General features: G+C 46.5%; 1 protein-coding gene across 2 annotated transcripts in view; it reads left to right on the top strand.

Moving 5' to 3' along the window:
* Nucleotides 1-19,901, top strand: part of SLC4A4 (solute carrier family 4 member 4) — a 149,285-nt gene that overhangs the window by 16,253 nt on the left and 113,131 nt on the right. For both annotated transcript variants that reach the window (XM_084263508.1, XM_084263507.1), the window contains exon 2: nt 120-299. In XM_084263508.1, the coding sequence (XP_084119634.1) occupies nt 120-299 (180 nt within the window). The remainder of the gene's footprint in view (nt 1-119; nt 300-19,901) is intronic.

The following is a 19,901-nucleotide window of genomic DNA, read 5'->3' on the forward strand; positions in this document are numbered from 1 at the left end:
TCTGCTTGCCTGTTTGAATGCAAGGTGACGTGAACTGTGGTGGCTGGTGCTGCATGAGCTACACGCAGCCCGAACTACATGCAGCCCAAGTTCATGTTTGTTGTGCTTGTGTTCCCTAGGTCATCACACCATCTACATTGGGGTCCACGTGCCGAAGAGCTATAGGAGAAGGAGGCGTCACAGAAGAAGAACTGGGCATAAAGAAAAGAAAGAAAAGGAGAAAATCTCTGAGAACTACTCGGACAAATCAGATGTAGAAAATGCTGATGAGACAAGTAGCAGCATCCTTAAACCACTCAGTAAGTACTGGTTTCAGTTGTCACTCACTACAGTGGTCTGTTGTCTAGCAATCTGCTTCTGATCTGGTCTTGGAGGAGGAAACTGGATCTGCGAAAGTGGTCATCTCATGTTGCAGGGTTGGAGCCGTCGCTTGCTGTCGAATGGTTGCTGTGGCTTGGACAAGGCGCAGGCTGGAGCAGACATTTCATCCCTCTGCATCACCTGAGTTGTCTCCTGAGCTAATGCCAGCCAAGAACAGGCCAAATTTTAAACAGCAATTTGACACCACATGTAAAGAGATAGCAAGGAAACGCAAAGACTGAGTAGATACCTTAAAAGACCTCTTGCAGCTTTGTCCCCAGCTTTCAGGACGTCCACCCTCTCTAGAATTCAAGCACCTATTCTTCTTTGGTGTGTGAGCCGCCAGATCTGTAGAAATTCCTTTTTGCCTTCTGGATGTGTCAGTGACTTAGAGCAATTGTTTCCACTGGCTCATTGTGCCCATGGATGAAAACCGGTTTCTTCCATCAGGTTTTGATTTTCTGCCTTTCATTTTGTTCATCGTTGCTCCTGTTTTGTGTTACTTGAGAAAAGGTTAATGGTGTTTTCTCCTCTATTGCTTCTACAGGTTAGCACATTCTTGTCGGCTCCTGACCTGTATGTAGAAATGTGCACTCTTTTCATACCACTCTGAGAATTTCCCCATAGGCTTTTCTACCCTGACCTCTTTGCACTACCTATTTCTGAAGTGGGATCACTTAAATAGCACACAGTATTGCAGGTGTCCCATGCAATAGCATTAGTACTACTTTTTTTAAAACTTTTTCTGCATTGTTCACTGTCTCATGTATCCAGATACTTCACTAGGTTCTTGCAGGGACTTGCTGTTTTGTACTGGTGGCCAGATCCTTTTACGAGCTGGCACAGTTAATTTAGAACACCGTAAAGGATACGAGTAGTTCAGATTACTGTCTTGAATTTCCAAACATCAAATTACCCGTTGCCTCAGATCCCCAGGTTTTTTTCTTTTCTAAAACTCTTCATAGCTGACCTGAAGTATTTGTTTCCTATGCCTTTTTTGCTTGCTGACTGGCCTTTTTTCTCTGGTCCTGTGTACGTGGTGGTGCCAGGCTTCCTTCAGAAATCTCCCCTGTTTTGCTTTTGGCCTTCTCTGTTGTTCATCAGTGGGCCTTTGTTTCCACTTCATCCTGTGTTTCCTAGGTGGCTACTGACCTGAGACAGTTGTTAGATGTTCAGGCAGGCTGTTTCAGCTTTAGATGTCTCTGAGTGGCACTTGGCTGAAGGCTTTTTGAGGGTCTGAATGGCTCATGAGCACCATGTCTCCAGCTGTTGACAAGCCATGTCTCCAGCTGTGACTGTTTTCTGTCATGGCAAGCGTGTCTAGGGCAAGACTGGTTCTCTTCAGACAAAGCTTACTGGCTTAGTCTGAGGTTAATTACTGGCAATCGTGGCAAGAAATCTTCAGTTCTAACCCTGGTTTTGTTTTTTTTTAAAATCTTCACTTGTTAATAGTAAATGAGTGAGGGGGGTGTCTGTGGTTCAAATTCAGTTTCAAACTGACAAGAACACTAGAAGCGAAGAACTGGAGAATTTTGAAAATCAATTTTAATGGGGCTGGGAGAAAGCTGTAATGCGATCTGTGCTTGAAGAGAGATGTCAGCAGAGAGTCTGTGGCATCGGAAGCTGAAATACCTGTTAGGGCTCTGTGGTTTGGTCGAGTGGGACAGAGCGAAGGCGTTTGCAGCAGAGTAGGGCTGGCCAGTGGCTGCGTCTCCTGCCAGGAAGGAAAGACATTTGGGTTTTGCTTTTCTCCTTCAAACGGGGAAAAAACCCCACCCTCAGAAACGGAGTAAGAAGCAAAATGCAGAACATGGAGACAAGCAGAGAGCAAGCGTGAGTCTAACATGCTCAAGGTCAGTTAACAGGGATGGCTGGTTGTAAGGGCCAGCTCTGCAGGGCCTTGAGGATGTGGGCACGCAGTGTTTCCTTGTCAGCAGAAGGGGAGGGGAAAATCCAATAGCGGTGCTGGTCCCCAGGGAGAGAGGAAATCCTGAGCCCGCTGTGCCCTGTCATGCAGCTCATCGCCTTTCTCATGACTGGACCCGAGAATAGAAGAGCGAGGGTGTTGCGGTTCCCAGGATTAAGGGCTGCTGGGATGCCGCTGCTAATGACCTTTGCGTAACACCGCTCTGCAGGACGGCTGTCTCTGACTGGAGACTGTGGTCACTGCTGAAAAACGGGGCTCGGGTTCCCCCGCACTTCAAGTACCCGTCAGAGAGTGAGGCGCAACGAGTGCCTGGCTGAGGAGGTGACACGTAGGGCACTGCCTTTGGAAGGGCTGCAGGGGAGGCGATAGGTGTACGCGAGTGTAATGGGATCATAAAGACAAAGTGCTGCTTATGTGGTGAAAGGTGAGACAGAGGGGCTGAGCTGGATGGTGCTTCAGTCTTTTCCTCGGAATCGGGAGATTTAGGATTTTTCTGTTCTGTTTAGTTAATGATGTTTCAAAACAAGCATGAAAAAAACCCTGATGGTCTCCTGGAGTGGTATGGTGCATCTCAGTCTACAAACCCAAGGATTTACATAGCTCCTTCTCTTCCTTGGTTTTTGCTGTTATTAACGTGGCCAGGTATTAGACACTGTCAGTTTCTCTTGTATATAATTTGTAGTTTATTTCATCATCAAATATAAGGATACAAAGCTTGGTTCCTTTAAATAATACAATTATTAAAAGAGTTCCTGGAAGTTTAGGAAAACGATTGTCTCCATTATACTGAGGGCTTTTTTTTTTTTTCTTGAGCAGAAAGCTTCACCCAGCTTTGATTTGATACATTACTTGTATTTCTTGCTGTGTCCCGTGAAGCCTAGACCTAGATGTCTTACCTGCAGATGATTTCTCAGCTTCTTTGGTGAAAACTGTGCAAGCAGATGCTGACCAAACTGGGATTTGACTCACCAGGTCAACCTGCTTGTCCCACAGCCGACGAAGCTGATGAAACACGTCTGTGGCTGCAGGCAACAGAATAAACAGGTCCAGAACTGCAAACCTTCACCATAAATGTCTTGTTCCAGTTCAAAACTGGTCTAGCTGTGCTTCTGTATTTGGGAACCTGTGCGGTCCAGCAATGTAATTTATTTTTTAAAAATTTTTAAATTTGTTAAAATCTGTGGCCAGTTCAGTCAGATAAGTCAAACTGTTGCTTTATGAACGACTTACAGCTCTCCCATCTGGAGATGGCTAGGGGAATTGAACACATCCAAATACATTCTACCTGAAGTAAAGTATTGCTTGGGAAAGATGTCTCCTTCAAAAATCCAGGTAGGAATGTTCTCTGCTGCACTGAGGAGGAGGAGAAGGCTAGAAGGTGATGTTCCTTCTGCAGAGCCTTTTCAGGACGTTTCAGGTTTGTGAGGCCCTCTCAGGCAGGCTGCTGACACTGGTAGCGATGTGGCTGCCATTAGAAGCGGGCTGCTATAAATCTGTTTTCAAATAGAGCATGCCAGTACCTTATTTCTAAAAGCACCTCTTTTAACGAGTCCAGTCATGGTTTCCACTTAGGGCCAGTAAGAAGGAGACGCTTTTTAGCAGTGGTTATTCTATTCTGCGCTATCCAGGAAGCTGGCATAGAAGTGTTTTTGGGGTTAAAACAAATGAATAAAATTGCATTAAGTGGGCTTTAAAGGCCCTCCTCTCATCTGCCTAAAACACATGTAAGAGTTGGGAATCAGATTAAGAGTTATGCTGTCAGAACACTGCAGAAAGGGAAGGAAGGCATATTGAGAGACAATGGGTAACGCGGGGTTTTTGGAGGGAAGGCTTAGTGATTTTTGTCATGCTAGTGGCTGGAGTATTGACCTGCTGGTAGTTGGGGCATATTCAGTTGGTCAGCGCATTCACTGGGGTGAAGGAGAGACTCGGCTGACAGAGAAGAGAGTTACTTGGTGGTGCAAAGCCAGAGGAGGCTTGTCAGCTGGCATGGGTGGCGGCATCAAGCCTGGTTTTGCCTGGTCTCAGTGTGAGGGGGGTGGTGCAGGAGGCATGAGACAGGGGAGGAAGGAGGGAAGCAGATAGAAGTTTTTTCTTCAGGACAGGGCTGCGATCTGAATCAGTTTCCCTCTTCATCACTCTCTAGTAGAGATGCACAGAGATGTTCCCACAAGGGCATGCATCTCTACGTGATTTGGGAAGTGGTTTCTTCTTGCCTGGTTGCTCTCCAAGTTAATTTGGCTCACCTCCCTGGCTCAAGTCAAACAAAATCATGTCTCTTGGTAAGCACCATCGCTTGGTAGCAAGTAGCGTGTAGACACCAGGTTTGCACACAGAGCAGTTCCAGGGTGCTCCGCAGGGATGCCCGTGCTTGTGCAGAACTTGCTGGAGTTGTCCTTGGCCTGGCGCAGCTCTGCAGCCCTTGGATGCACAGTGTGTGCAGACAGTAGGTGTTAGGGAAGATACCCATCTCTCTACTCTGAAACTCCGATGGCGCGTTTGGAACAGAGGTGCTTGGAACAGGGGGAACAGACTTGGGCTGATGTGATTACCAGGTCAGAAGAAACAGAAGAATGTATGATTATGGAAATCCTCATCTTTGCTCATTTGACCTGTGTGTAGCCTCTGCTTTCTCGAAGGCGAGAAGTTTTCTGGGTGTGTCCCTAGCTCTGAAGTCAGCAGCTGCGGTAAAGTCCTGTAACAGGCAGAGGTGATTCCGAGCAGATGGAGAGCAGGAAGCCCAAACTATAAAATGCCTGTCCATTACCAAAACATCCTGGGGAGTTACTTGTGTAGTCAAGGACTAGTCTTACAAGCTCTGAAGCAATGGCTTGCAGTAGGACCCTCAGGTCAAACCCTGAGGCGTTTTACCCAGAGTAATCACAAAAACCACACCAGTAACATAGGTGACCAAAGACTGAACATCCTCTGTTCTTCAGCATGATTGTAAAGCCAGCTGACAATAAACATCCTCAAATCTTGTTTTTGGGAAGTTAACTAGAGGCATCACTTTGAAATTTTTCTTTTCCTCTGCTTAAAAAGTAGGCGTGCAAAGGCGTGGGCACGGTGCTTGCGCGCCCCACGTTCCTGCAGAGGGTTGCTTGCTGCTGGGTGGTTCACTGACTGGTTTTCTTTATGACCACTCATGGGTCTGAAAAAAATCGCAGTTTCCCAAGTGAAACATTACTCAAAACTCAGCATAGCACTCAAGAAAGTGGAGCAGGAGCAAAGGAAACTCAGTCCTCATAGTTTTTTTGAAACAGGCATTTGGGGCACCGTGCCACCTTCAGTGCTGGGCTTCAGGAATGATGGTGAGCCTGAGCCTCGGGGGTGGGTTCAGCAGGGTACTGGGACCCAAAAGCAAGGGGCCCATTAAACTGCTTTTTGCAATAGTGTTTTCTTAGCACTTGCATTGTGAAGAGAGTAAAACCTGATTTTTGCGAGGAGTCAAAATGTTGCTGGGTGGATAAATGTAACTGCAGAATCTGAATTCTGGAAAACCTGAAAGGAGGGGTAAGTGGTTGTGAGCCAAGGGCATCCTTCCTGTTACAGCAGCTCTTCTGCACATGGTCACTTGCCGGCCAAGCTTACTGAAGGTTTTCTTTACTAGCTGAAGGGTGTAACTGATCCTGCTTACAGGACACAAAACCAGAAACAGGGAAAAGAGGTTGAAAATCTGGATCTGTCTGTTGGAGTGGTTTCTAGAGGACCCGTATAGCAAGAGCGAGGGATGAGATGATACGTCATCCCATCAAAAGTTTGTAAAGGTTTGCAGTTTGCTCAGAGAAATTCCTTTTCCACCCACCAGCAATAGTTCTTGAAGGTTTTAGTGAAAATACAACCTCTCTTGGGCCCTCAGATGTGGGTTAGGAGGAGCATGTTGCTGAAAGAGAGAATGTTTGCACAGTCATTTCATTAAGGTGCTGTTTGAGGCTTGTGCTGCCGTTCGGGATGGAGTGCCTCTCTCCCAGCGAAGGTGAGCTTGGGTCTGGGTGGATGAGATTTGGAAGGCAGCTGCTGGGTCCCTCTGTAATGATGGCTAAGTGCTGTCCCCCACGACAGGTTCATACACACATTTTAACAATTCTAATTTAAAAGGCAGCCTTCTCTCAAGAGTGAGCTCTCTCTAACCTGGGGCTAGGAAAGCTGCAGCTCTGGAGGTTCCTATGTGCTTGGGGTGTGTGTATGAAGACTTGGCTGCTGAACACCTGCACTGAAGTGGTCCTCGGGAGGATGTTTGATGTAGAGAGAGAACTCTTATCTCTAACAGCTTGTCTGAACCTGAGAGATCCTGCAGCATCAGTTGGCACTGGTTTTATCTTTTGAAAACCGTTCAGTCAGTATTTAGTTTGTATCAAGACAGCTAGCGATGTGAAAGATGTCACGGTGAGCAGTCCCGTAACATGCATTCACCGTGATGATTTGTTCACGCGGAGGCTTTTTCATTTTTCATCCACGTACAAAAGGCTGTTGCTTCTGGTTGATGTGGGACCCCCCTGAAGTTGATGGCGTTCATATCCTTTGTTTCTTTGGCATTGTGGCTTGTTTCTTGCATAACAAATAGGTTTTTTGGTCCTTTCAGGTTCTTCAGGCCCTCTGGTGGGTCCAAGTGCCTAGATAAGAGATGTGCTCTGTGTGTGTGTAAATAGTTCTTTGAAATCTGTCTGTTAAGTGCAGCACCTCGGAGTGGTGCTAGCCAGTTATCCTCCAAGGCCAAGCTGCTCTGCTTTTTCGCTGTGTTCTCTCAGTCACTCACTCACATGGATCTTTAGCGCAAAGGAAAGCCCATCTAAGGGACTGAAATGTCTATTGATCCCTTGCTGCTCTCGACTATCTAAGTGCTTCATCGCTCCCATAACTCCTGCTGCAATCTGCAAGACCTGAGCAGCTGAGGAGGTGTTTCTGGATCACGGATTGTCCCAGAAGTGGCTAAGTCACAATCTGCTCGCCTAGTGCTTCTCATTTCTGGAGAACCATCGTGTTCTGTCTCCTTGCTCAAAACCGGTGTGGGTAAACAGTTTGCTTATGCTTATGAAATAGTGTTTCCAACCCACTGCTTTAAACAGGGCCCTGTGGTAGGCAAGTCTGTCTCTCCAAAGTGCTATAGGTAAAATATGTGGAGCAGCATGCTGAGGGCTGTGCTGCAAAACAGGGACGGTGTGAGCTTTCACGTCCAGAAACAAGCAGAGGAGTGGACAGAAGGCTCTGTCCCTGGCACTGCCTCTGAAACAGAGACAAAGCTCTGCATGAAACCACTCCTGAAAAAGGCAGTTGGAGCCCATGGATGTGGAAAGCATCCCTCTCTAATTTTAAATGCAATCCGTTTGACACAGTTATGCATTTGGTGTGGCTTTTCCAGGCTTTCTGTGGCAAGCCTCTCCTCACAGAGAGCAAGGCTTGCAGCTCTCCAGCACTACGTTGCCTCTTCTCAGGAGTGCTTCTATACAATATGGGAAACAAGTTGTTCACAGGGTTACCTGTGGCGGTGTGAGGAGAAGACAGCATGACGGGTCAGACGCTTACAGAATTGCTGCTGTTTGTCATGAAGTGACTATGAGGTGGATTAATCAATTGCACGTCTCTTCAAAAATGTGTTTGCTATTTGTTGGGCTGTTCTAAAATGGTTTTCCTACCTCATGATGTGTGATCTGGTTTACTGCAAGGTCAGTGTCTGCTATTGTTTCCCAGGTTGGAGTGCCTGCCTTGCAGGAAAAGATCCTGTATAACGGAGAATGTCCCAGTTGATTTCCAGTGAGAAGTGGAAGTTGCTAGTCCAACTGTGGAGCAGTCCCTCCATATTGAAATCAAATTAATTCAACAAGGATATTTAAACATCCATTTGGGAAGGTTCAGGCTCAGTGTCATTATGCTACTGAGAGACACTGCAGGATGGAAATGAAGGTTCCTCCCTAGCAGAGCAGATGCAGCATGGTCAGGGGTGTGCCAAAAGTTCTCTTTCTGTTAGTACAGTTGGATTTTTCACCAATCCGATGTCTTTCCTGGCTTTTCACAAGCCACAGGGATTTTCCAAAAGCTTCAGCTCACCACAGTGAGAGTGAGGGCAGACCACTGTTGTGAGGACCTTTGAGCAAAACCAGGCAAGATGGCCAAATTGACTGATACTTTTTAATACACGCATTTCACATCGGGAAGGTGGTCAGGGAGACTTTCCCACAAATGTCAGGGAATGTGTGGTGGTTTGGTCTTCAGGAACTGCACAGCAGGCTGGTGCGTTGGTCCAAGGCGGTGGAGTCAGCTGCAGCATGCCTCGTTCTGCCCCCCGCTCTCTGGTGCCGCGAGGAGCGTATTTAGGTCACGCGTAGTGCAACTGCGGAGGTAAGCGCAGAAATAATTACTGCTTCGGTTGCAGACTCGCCCTCTGCCATAGCTGGGGGCCTGTCAGAAAGGCTGTTGGGCCACAGCTGGCTGCGTCCATGGGAAAGGGCAGGAGAAGGTGCTTGGAGTGGGCAGGTGGTGGGAAGGGTGAGGTTTAGGAGGTCAGCCACACAGAGCCAGCAGCTGGGCATGGCACCGTCTGCTGACACAGCCCTTGCCTCTGCTCTCACCCTGCAAAGGAGAGGTTGCATAATGCAGGGAGAGACTGCTAATTACCTGGGCTGAACATGGGACTATGTAGGGTAAAGCTGACTGTGTACTGGCCCTGAAGATTTGGTCAGGGACCTTCTTCTAGGGGGTTGGGCTCCTCTGAGGCAGCACCCTTTTCATCCCTGGCAGGTTGCCTCATTTTGTGGTGACAGGAGGCTCTCCTCCTTGTCACTGCAGGGAATGCCATCCTGGAGTTGCTTTAGGTTTCAAAGTGGATATTTTTGGGTTTGTGGGTAGGTTCAGGGAAGAGGCTGTGACTTCAGAAAATTGGAGGAAAGATGAGGAGATGAGGCATAAGTAGATGTTACTTGGAGATGCAGATGGCAGGCACTTAAGACTTCTTGTAGGTGTGGGAGTGACAGAGAAGACATGTGTAGGAGGTGACAGCCAGCCCCAACTTCTTTGACCCATTAGTTACTCCATCTCTCGTTGGTGGGAGATGGTCTGGGTGGTATTTCTGCTCTTCCTGTGGCTCCGTTCTCACTGCGGGGACTCACAGCTCCCACAGAAGTGCTTGGACAGGATGAAGGCACACAGTGATAGGAGGTTGGGTCTAGCTGTGAACTGTCACCCTAGGCAAAGGCTTTCTTTTCCTTCTTAGCAAGAGTACAGGGCTTTTCTCCACTAGTTAAAAAAATTGCTTTCTTTGCAACACCTCTTGACTCAAGTGTTGGGTTTTTCCTTTTTTAACTTGACTTGTGTGTATGCTGATCGCATAAGGACTTCTTAGGAACCCTCAGCCTTGCATAAAGCACTTGGCACTTCCCTTGCACCTAACACCCACCTCTTTTAGGCAAGCACACGGCTGAAATTTGGCTCACAGCGTGGAATGGTGCTAAGCTGCACCATGCTCCTGGTTTGCCTTTGCTGTGCACTAAAGGCTGGCAGTCCCAAGAGCTGCTCTGTGTGAGTGCAAACACTGCAGCTTTTCATTGCTGCCGAGTACATTCTCCTGCTCTTGCCTGCATATCCCCCCCCGCTCCCCACGTTACGTTTTCCCCTTTCCCCGTTTCGGTATGTTTTCTAAACGAAGTATTGAAGCCTGGTTTTAATAAATCATTCTGATGAAGAGCAGAAGTCTTGTGCCTCTGCCAAGCTTTGATTCCTTGCTTGTGACAGCTGGGAAAGGAGCTAAGGTTTGGTGGTTTTTTTTATTTTTTTATCCCTTTGCACAGTCTGTATTTTGGGTGGGTGTGATAAGAGGTAGGGCTAAACCGTTCCTCCCTGGGTAGGTGTGTACTGAGACTCCCACACACAGTAACTGAAAGCTATCTTTGCTGGTGGTGCTGGCTGGTAAGGCAAATACCGAGTGCCTCTGGTGCAGAGGGTTAGGGCTTTCCCTGTCCAGAAAGGGATGGTAGTTTTTCCTTTCAGGGTCATTTCCAAAGTTGTGTTTGAGAATAAAGGCTGAGGAAGAGAAGCAGTTGTCCCCAAATAGGTTGGGTGCATGTTAGGTCTGGTGAAATGCAGACTTGAGTTGGGTATCCATAGGGAGTATGCATACACATGCCTATTGGGACATGACACACAGTGCCTGAGCTTTGCTTTATGGTCCCAAAAGGATCAGTTTGAGATTTCATGAGAGCCAATACAATACCCAAAGTAGGACTGAGAGAAGAAAATCCAGATGTTTCATATAGTTAGATGAGAGGATTCTCCACAGAGTCTACCAACACCAAGACTTCAGAGAAGAAGGAAGCAATGATTTTCTGTTGCCACAGGGAACAAGATCATTCCAGCTCCTGTTTCCAACACTATTTCCAAGACTCCCTGTGGTGACAGACCCTGAGCCTGCCCTCGTGCCTCCCTCCAACTCACTTCAGGACCGACAGTCCACAGAACCCTCTTCTTTGTGTAAGGCTTGCTGGAAACCAAGCTAAGCAGAGAATTTGCAACTTGCTAATCAACTTGTACTCCAGGCAGTTGCTCCTCTGTCTTGGGTAGTAATGACAGAGCAGAGAGTACGTAATACACAACACTTCCACCTAGCTAGTAAGGATCTCAGTGACATCTGCTTTTCCTCTCTTTGTTAGTACAGTATTTGCTGTCCACCAGCATTCAGCTCCAAATATCATCCATGCCTCACACACCTACAAAATAAATACACAGAAGCGATGTGGCACTGCTGCTGACCAGTTTTGCCTCTTAATCAGTAAGACCAAACCTGATGTGAACAAAGCCATGCTTTCTGGTGAAACATGAGTCAGAAAACCCGCTGTATGAAACCGAAGGAGAATGTCGAAATAGCTAGCAGGCCATGTGCATTCACTTGGTAGTGCCTCAAACTCTTGTTCATGCACACATGTTCATGCATAGAGAAACCCAGAGCTTTGGGATGGCTTGTTCCCACTCTGTCCAACGGATTTGTGTAGAGTTTAATCTAAAAAAGGAGGCTTTACAGTACCAACCATCACCTACACAATCCCTCCCTTCTCACCTATAGAAATATCTTTGGCTTAAAATGAAAATGCTTCTAAATGACTTCGCCACACACACACACACACACCCGATGGTAAATTCCTTAGACTTTTCTGCCCCTTAGCAGTTTCACGTGAACGCAGAGAACAGAATTAGGCAAAGAATTAAGGTGGCTTAGGTAATTATAGCGGCACATGCTATCAGTTCAAGACAGAGATTAGCACAGCGAGCTTCCAGCTAAAGGAGGTCTTCCCCTGTACTGTGAAAGGAACTAGCCTCTTTCTTGCTTTGTCTGTCTAAAACACAAACAGTGTACCATGTGGAAGCGGCAATATATACCCCACCAAAACTTCCTGGAGGCACTTCTGTTCCTTAAAAACTGAAGGAGTTTGAAGACCAAGTTGAAGAACCACTTTAAATCCACAAAGCAGACAGCACTGCACCCTGTGGCTTTAAACCCAATGTAAAGTTTATATTGAGCTATTTTCCTCTGCATCTAGCGTGACGACTTATGTTACCTTTGGCCAAGGAAGATTTCTAGGGAGAACTGTCTAGTAAAGAAGAAAGCAGCAAAGACCGTTCTTAAATAGCTTACCTGCAAAGCTGCAAGCAAACATGGCTAATCAAGGCCGGAGTGACCGGTAAAGGAAAAAGCTTTGTGTCGCTCATACCTGCGGCACAAGGGAGGTGTTTTGAGACTGATTCATTGTGTCATTTTTGCAGGTATCTCCTCTGTTCTGCCCAGACGACAGTTATCAAATGCACAATGTTCAATTCTCATTATCTCAAACTTTGCAACGATTAATTCAGTATTAACTAGATGGGTTTTATAATTTTACTTGCTTCTCACGGGGAAGTTAAAGCTATAGACTTTCTCATAACCAAAAATGTTCATATCAGGTCTTCAAATTGTAGAGAAAATTTAGAAGTATGGCAGGAGTGTGACAGCATCAGGGTGTCAAATCCAGAAGGCCAGCTGAAATAACACTACTGCTGTACTGATACTTCATATTCAAATCAATTTTGTTACTTCAGGGCTGACAGTAACATTTCAGTGGAACTGCTCAATAGCTGTAGCTTCTGTATTGGTGCCATTACCGTGGCAATTTTTGTGACTGTTTTTTTTAACGGTTAGAACAGTGGGGGCAGGTTTTAAAGCATACCTGAAAAGAGGACACTGTTCCTTTAAATGCACGGGCCTTAGAAATAATCCTCATCAAAAACACATTATCGTTTCTCTTGAGAAGAAAATGATCAGATTCATTCCTCTCCCTTCTTCTGCTGGGGCTGCTCCTTTCGCACACATCCTGAAATCTCTGAAAGCAGAATTCAGCTGTGAATTATTTTATCCTGACCTCTGCGTGGGTGGAAAACCCTCTCCTGCATATCCATGTTACTCCAGGCCCAGGCATTTGCAATGGCTTCACACGGGCACATTGCAGTGGTCATATTTTTAAACTCTTTTTCAAATTGGAATAGCTTGTCAACACCAGTCTGACTGCACCACCTCCACAGGGACACAGAAATCCTAGGAATACAAGATGCTTTCTAAATCCTACACAATGTACCCCTATAAATTGCTGCAGTAAACCTTCGTAAGCCAGCGTTCTGTACCCAAATACCTGCCAGCCTCGATGCAGTTGGAGGTGGCTGACACAAACACTGAAGTATGATATTGCTATCTCTGAGACACAATACACATACAAGAAATAAGTAAAGCTGGAGTATGGAATTTAAGTCTACACTTTCAACTTGAGGAACCACATGTGGTGGTTTTGTTTGTGTGGCTTAACAGCCATTCACTTCCTGAGGATGTGCTTGTGCTACTTTAGAGGTCAAGGAACACGTGGAAAAACCTATGAGAAACGTTGCTGGAAAGAAAGAAAAAGTTACTGATACTGGGGAAAGGAGAAGGGTGCTGGAAGCAAGCCGAGATGTTCTTCCTGGGCAAGAACTTGGTGCGTGGCCACTTTTGCTCACAGGAGCCTGCACGGTGACCTCAGCACCTCGGCCGCTTGCAGCGCTCGGGACAAGAGGAAGCCCAACAGCCAGAGCTTTGATCCCCTTGGTTTTTCAGCCCCTTGTCCTCAGACCCAGGTATCAAGCCTGTGGGGAGAGCTTGAGACATCACAGCAGAGGAAGAGAGAAGGTAAAATTCAGGGGACAGAGTTTGGAGTTTCCCTTTGGCAGGGGGCTTTCTCAAAGCAAAGGACTTACCAGAGCAAGACACAAAACTCCGTCTACAAAGAGCACCAATCAGAGAGGATAATGTGGGAAATGCTGTTACATTAGGATGAGATTTATTTTCACTCACCCAAGATCCCTGGCATAACTGTCCCTCTGAGGACTTTCAACACCAGCTTTCAGGACTTGCCAAAGGCACACAGGGCAGCTGGTGGCAGCTGTTGATCCTTAGTCTGGTTATTCTTGGAGCTGGTGTCCTTATTTATGTATGTATGTATTTATTTATTTATTTTCCCTGCTCTCTGAAATCTCCTTATGCATTAGCAGAGCTGCTGTAGATTTGCCTACCATTTCTTGCTTCTGTGCTGCAAAGAAGAAGGCAGCTTAGCATTAGGTTGGAGGGACTAGGACAGAAGTTGCAGCTGAGGTCAGCTGGCAGGAGAAGTGTTAGAGGGTAGGGATGGGTGAGAAGAGGGGCTCTCTGAGTGCTTCCCGTGGCATGGAGCTGCATCTTCTCTCATCCCGGGAGCTGCAGGGAATTATGCCCGTGACCTACTAACCTCCTCCAGTTGGGATGGTGGGGTTGGGAAATGGGTGCACAGATGGCAGCTCTCTCGACGGTGGCAGATGCTGCTGATCTAATGAGTAGGATCAATGGGCGTCTTAGCAGAATTGTGGTGAGGGGGGTAGGGATGTCTGTAGAACTGCAGCGCTGCTCCCTTCTCACTAATACCAGTCATTTCTGGGCACTTTCCCTTCTTCTCTTGGCACCACCTCCATTTATCTCCTCCTCCAGATTGGGCTGGCACAAAGATAATGCAAGTAATTTTGATTGCACAAGGAAGCTGTTAGGGAATTAGATGATTAAGAAATGTGTGGAGGGCGAATCAGAGATGTCGAGGCCAAAAACCTGTTTTACTCGGATGCCAGTAGGTTGGCATGACAAAATGGGAGTGTTAATAAAAAGTCAATCAATCAGATACAGAGTAACCTGCTGATAGCAGAGGACCTTCTGCCTCCCTGCAGAATGCGTGTGCTTTGCTGGAGCTCCAGCTTGCCTAAGTGTGAACCCTAAAATAAATACATTTCTGTCATAGAAAAAACAGCTTCATTATACCCTTACAAATGCTTTTGAGGAAAGACTTGTATTCAGGCTGGGTCATCTGCAGCTGTGGGTCCTGTCTAAGGGCCACTCCTGGGTTTCCTTTTCTGCTGGGGTTATTTTAGGGATGGTGAACTTGCTTTGAAGCAGATGCTGCGTTGTGAATGTTTTCTTGCCTTGAAGAAACACCACCTCACCAGGAGGCAAGAACTGCATCTCTCCTATCTCTTCTGTCTCTTTTATCTCTTTGACTTCCTGATAAGTCAGAATGAGCTATTTTGCCTGTGACCGAAGAACCACCACCAAGGGAGATGGAAGTATTTCCAGTGTCAGAAACCCAAGAAATAAACAAGATAGGGTGGAAAAAGTCTTAGCCCTGGTATGTTAATTATTGCAAATTATTCCTGTCAGCCATTTTCCAGAAAAATGGTATATTCATTGAAATAAGTCTGTGAGATATCTGAAACAAAAGCTTTGAGAGCTTTGGGTTATTCTGCTCAACTTTGAATCCTGATCCAGCATCTGTTTGAGCAGGGGAGAGTCTCTGGGTTTATTTGCTGACTCCTTGCCCACTGAGTGAACTTCAAACTAATGATATTAAGTACATCGAAATTATGCATAGGGAAGAGCTTGGTCATCTGAAAGCTGAAGAGGAAGACAAATGTTAACTGAAATGTAAGCGAATCTGCATAGATGTGTTTGTACTTGTATCGCCAGATTTCTGTCTATAAAAATGCAGATCCCTTTTGCTGCATTTGGCTTTATGGTTTCTATGCTTGCTGGAAGGGTAGCGTAGACCACAGCAGCTAAATGGAAATAAAAGTATGCATAAATCAGCAGAGCCTTTCCTTCTGTTCGTAAAGAAACCTATGAATGGACTAGTCTCAACCTGATTGTGGTTTTGGGCTTGTGTTCAAGTCTTGCTTCCAACCAGAGACCTTGATATTTAAATATAGTAATGGGAACTGAATTCATCCTGCTGAGGAGGGGTGTTTGACTTCAGCTCTGAGCTGTGGGTATGTAATACCCTGTGAATTGCATGGCTGTGCATGAAAGGAAAGGTATTTTGAGCCTCCTGATCTGTGGAGACCTCCAGCAGTTACTCTCTGTTGTGTTCACGCTCAGTTTCATAACGATATGACTTACTAGTCTTGGATTTCAGACTCTGATTAATAACTTGGCTCCCCTGTGTTGAAGCTGCCTGGGAGTTTGGGGTGGGTTTTTTTGCTAGGTGAAGTGTGTGTCCTTATTTCGTACTTGCTCTCCTGCTTGGGGAGCCTGGGCAGCAGGAGTCTGCGGCTGTTCAGTCTGTGCTTTTCCTTCTTTGGAACCAAACAATTTTCCTGATGTAAAAGCAGGGGCAAGCGGAAGGATGCTGGAAGGTCGACATGAAGCAGAAAGCATAGGTGTCAAAACCTGTTTGCAGGCAAAAGGGAAGAGCCGGGCTCTGCCGCAGGTCAGCCTCAGAGAGGCACCCGTGGTCATATGCATGTGTCTTGCAGTGCCCAGCACTGGGGAGCTTCACAAACAGGGTCTGACGGGGGATAGGTGACACCGGTAACAGACTGGCTTCTATGCACACCGATACATGAAACAGTTAAAAGTGTTTACAGTGCCACAGCAGCCACTTGGTCCTTGGCTGAAGAGCACAGATAGAGTTGTGGGTTTGGGGGGGTATTTTTATTTTTGTTTTTACAACAGATAAGTAGTTCTTCTGAAGTGAATCATCAGTGAGGGAGAAAGGACAGGGGCTAAATGACACCACTCACAGGAAGCAGCAATTGGGAAGTTTGCTGTAGGCAGTGAAATATGTGCTGGGCTTTTTGTGCAGAGAGGTCAGAAAAGCTAGATTGAAAACAAAAAATGTAGGTATCAGGACACTTGCCAAGTGTCCCGCACCAAATCTTGGCAGAGACAGTCATTGCACAGACAGGGAGAAGCTAAGCTAAGGTTTTGCTGTGGCCCATGGTCACAGAATCACAAAATTGTAGGGGTTGGAAGGGACCTTAAAAGATCATTGGGTCGAACCCCCATCAAGTCCAGGTAAGGGAGTCTGTCTTCACAAACTGTGAAGTCACCTCTGAATTCCCTGCCTGGAACCATGGGCTTGGAGAGCTCTGGATTGGAGGCAGTGTCACACATGTCCTCGCAGCAACATTGCCTCTTAACTCCCACTAGAAGGGGCTGAATGCAGCGTGCAAGGTGACTGTTTTCATGGTTACTGCAGTCTGTGCGTGATGGTGAGACTGGCCTGTCACAGCTGTGTGGCAAGACTGAACTTGGGAGGTGGCAAATGATAGATCCACAAAGTTCCCAGGGGTGTTCAGGGGTTAGCTACGTGGATGAGGTATGTTTGCTCCTGCAGAGGAGATACGGTTACACAAGCTTCACAAAACCACGTGTTTTTGTGTTCTTGAAGGCAGCAGGAACTTTGAGGCTGGGAAAGAGCTTCATAGATTGGGGAAGGTTTTGATGTGTAACTTTGGCCATTTGGTCCTAGGGCCAATAAAAGCTTTCTGGGGCATCTTGCAAATGGGTCAGGCTCCAGATGCTGGCGAGAAGAGGAAGCCTGCTTCTCGCTCCTCGCTCGCAGGCAAAGTGCTGACTTGAATATTCATCTGGGCACCAACTCTTCCTTGGGCTTTGGGTATTCCTAGAGAACATGTCTGACCCCGTTTTGTTGGACTCGCTCTTATTTGGGTTTCCCTTTATCTGTCTGGGACTTGTTCTGCCTACTTTGTATATCATGGTTTTCTTGTTCTGGCCTGTTTCTATGCAAATTGGGAAACTTCAGAAGGATGAGTCTATAGAACATAGAAATGCAGTCAAGTGACTTCATTCCAGCATGCATTTCATCGTGGGAATAAGAGCTCACGCTGCAGAAAGAAAATGCTCACCACCAAACAGTATAAACTTATTTAATGGCAACAATTGTTCCTTGGGCAAAATCTGGCTAAAGCTTTCTGGAGGGGATTAGTCTAGGCTTTGCATTAAAGCTGGGCTGAAACATACTCCACATTCCTAGTGGCAGAAAAGTGGTGCCATCCAGAAGAGCTTCAAGAAAGCAGGATTATTTGGGAATTGTCAGATAAGTGACTATTACAGCTTGCAGAATCACATTTTCTAATTGGAGGCAAACAGCTATGTAACCACAGAATATGCTGATTTACATTATTCATGTGGCTTTTTTTTTAGAGTGAAATTTTGTCAGCTGTGTGGTTCAGGTAGCAAGCTCGTGCTCTGAACTCCTCATCCAGCATAGTCATGGGAATGGGACAGTTTAGTTCTTTTTCCTTTGGCCTGGCTGCAAGGGCTTTGCAGCTCCCACAGAGGATGCGTGTCGTGCTTGGAGCCTTCTAGTAGGGAAGTGAGCAGGAGGTAATGGGTGGCTGCTGAAGATCTGGGGGACGAACAGCATCCTTCGGGGTCTCCACAAATAACTGGTGCTGTAGCCTTTCTCCAGTCTGAACCTGGTTTTCGCTAAAGCAGTGTTAGTGGGACTTCTGCTCAGTGGTGAAAAGGGAAGAGTTCCAGTTCTTTTACCTGGTATACTTAAAATGTACATGCAGTAGTTTTTAATTAATTGCTTGCCTTCAAAATGAGATTGTTCTCTGTCTTGTGGGTTCCTCTGATGCTTTGGCAATAAATAAGAAGTTTCCAACAGCAGACAAAACCACATTTGGGGTTAAATGTGAGCATTATGTGATTGTTGGACCTTCCATTATAGAAAGAGGGCTGTGATCCATAGGATTTGGTCATGCTTTGCTGTAACAATCGATGGTACAGGGACAGGCTGCCCGTACATCTTCCATCAGCACCTATAGGAACAGCGCTGGCAGAAAGAGAGCTGTGATTCAGGACAGCACCAAGGAACAAATTTAACCTGCAGCATATATTTAGCCTGGCTGTTTTCAAGAAGATTTAAATCCATATTTAAAGCTAAGCATCTGTTGAAGTGCTGTGCAGATTGCTGATATAAATAGTCTGCTGAACTGGAGCTGCTCTGTCTACGTGGGGAAACCTAGGAGCGGGCTAGATTTCAGGGAGTGCTTTCGTCTGCCCTGCCGCACTGGGATGATGCAAGCAGCGCAGCTTTGCCAGATGGCTGTTTCTGGTATAGATTCTCGCCGCCCTTACGCCTTTTCTTTAGCTCGCTTTCTAACGACCGTGGGGTTTTAGAACCAAGGAAGAATTTCCTTTGTCACAAGTGGGAGAAGCGAAGCACAAAGGGGACTGGAGTTTGGCTCCTACCCACCACCCCAGGTGACCCTGGACCTGTGGGGCTTTCCAGAAGTGTGGTTCTGATGAGAACTGTCACCCCCCACCCCTTGCTGGAGTTTACTGTAAACTGATCCTGGGAGGATGAGCTGGGCTATCTTTTCCCTGGAAAGCTGCCAGCATGCTCTATATATCTCACCCTGGTCTCCCTTTGTAAGCAGAGTTAATGTAGAAGGGCTTTCTTCTTCCAGCATTACTTAAGACGGGCATTCTTATTTTACCTATTATTTTTACGTGTCTTAATCCCAGGTAGGCTGCCACTAAATGGAGTGCTAGGCATTTTCATGGCTTCTCCCTGTTGTTGTGAAAAAGGGGTTGTTAGAAAGGGCAACCTTGTGGCCAGATCCCTTGGGGCTGGCATCTTTCTCAAGCCAGACGCAGTTAGGGTGATGAGCAGCTCTGAGTTCCCCTTGGAAGCAGTGATGCAGTTGCTGACCTTCTCCCCGACTCACAGGCGAGCCAGGTTTCTTCCCACCTGCTGCTGTGAGATTGTGCACTGACTCCATCTTACATGGAAAATGCCTGGCAAGAGCTGGTGGTGGTCACTGCCACCCAGCTAGCCCTTGTGGCTAGGCTGCCTCCGATGGCTCTGTCCATGCTGCTCCATCCAATATTTCCCTTGCATTTAGTTTTCATTTCCAATCTCAAAGCATGGGGTTTGGGGTTTTTTCCTGTGTGAAAGTGGTAACACATGTGGATTTCTGTCCAAAACTTCTGCCTGCAGCATATAAAGCATTTATCATGCCTGTGGAGTGATAACCGCTTCTTAATTATCAGAGGGTTAAATATGAAGAAGCTGATAAAGACAGGAGCTGGGGAAGGTTTGCTAATAAAGAAGGTCATGTTACTCAGCTTCTGCGTAATGTCATTCTTCAGTCATTAGAGCAAAATAGATTTTAGCACACTGTATCCTCATTAGCTCCTTACGGAGAAGCCCAGTGCCACGAGGACATGAACACTGTTAACAGCTGGCGGCTGGTACCGTCCGTGCAAAGTGTTGACTCTCAGGACATCCCATATTTCACA

Source organism: Gallinula chloropus (genome assembly GCF_964237585.1).
Source record: "Gallinula chloropus genome assembly, chromosome: 4".
NCBI lineage: Eukaryota > Metazoa > Chordata > Aves > Gruiformes > Rallidae > Gallinula > Gallinula chloropus.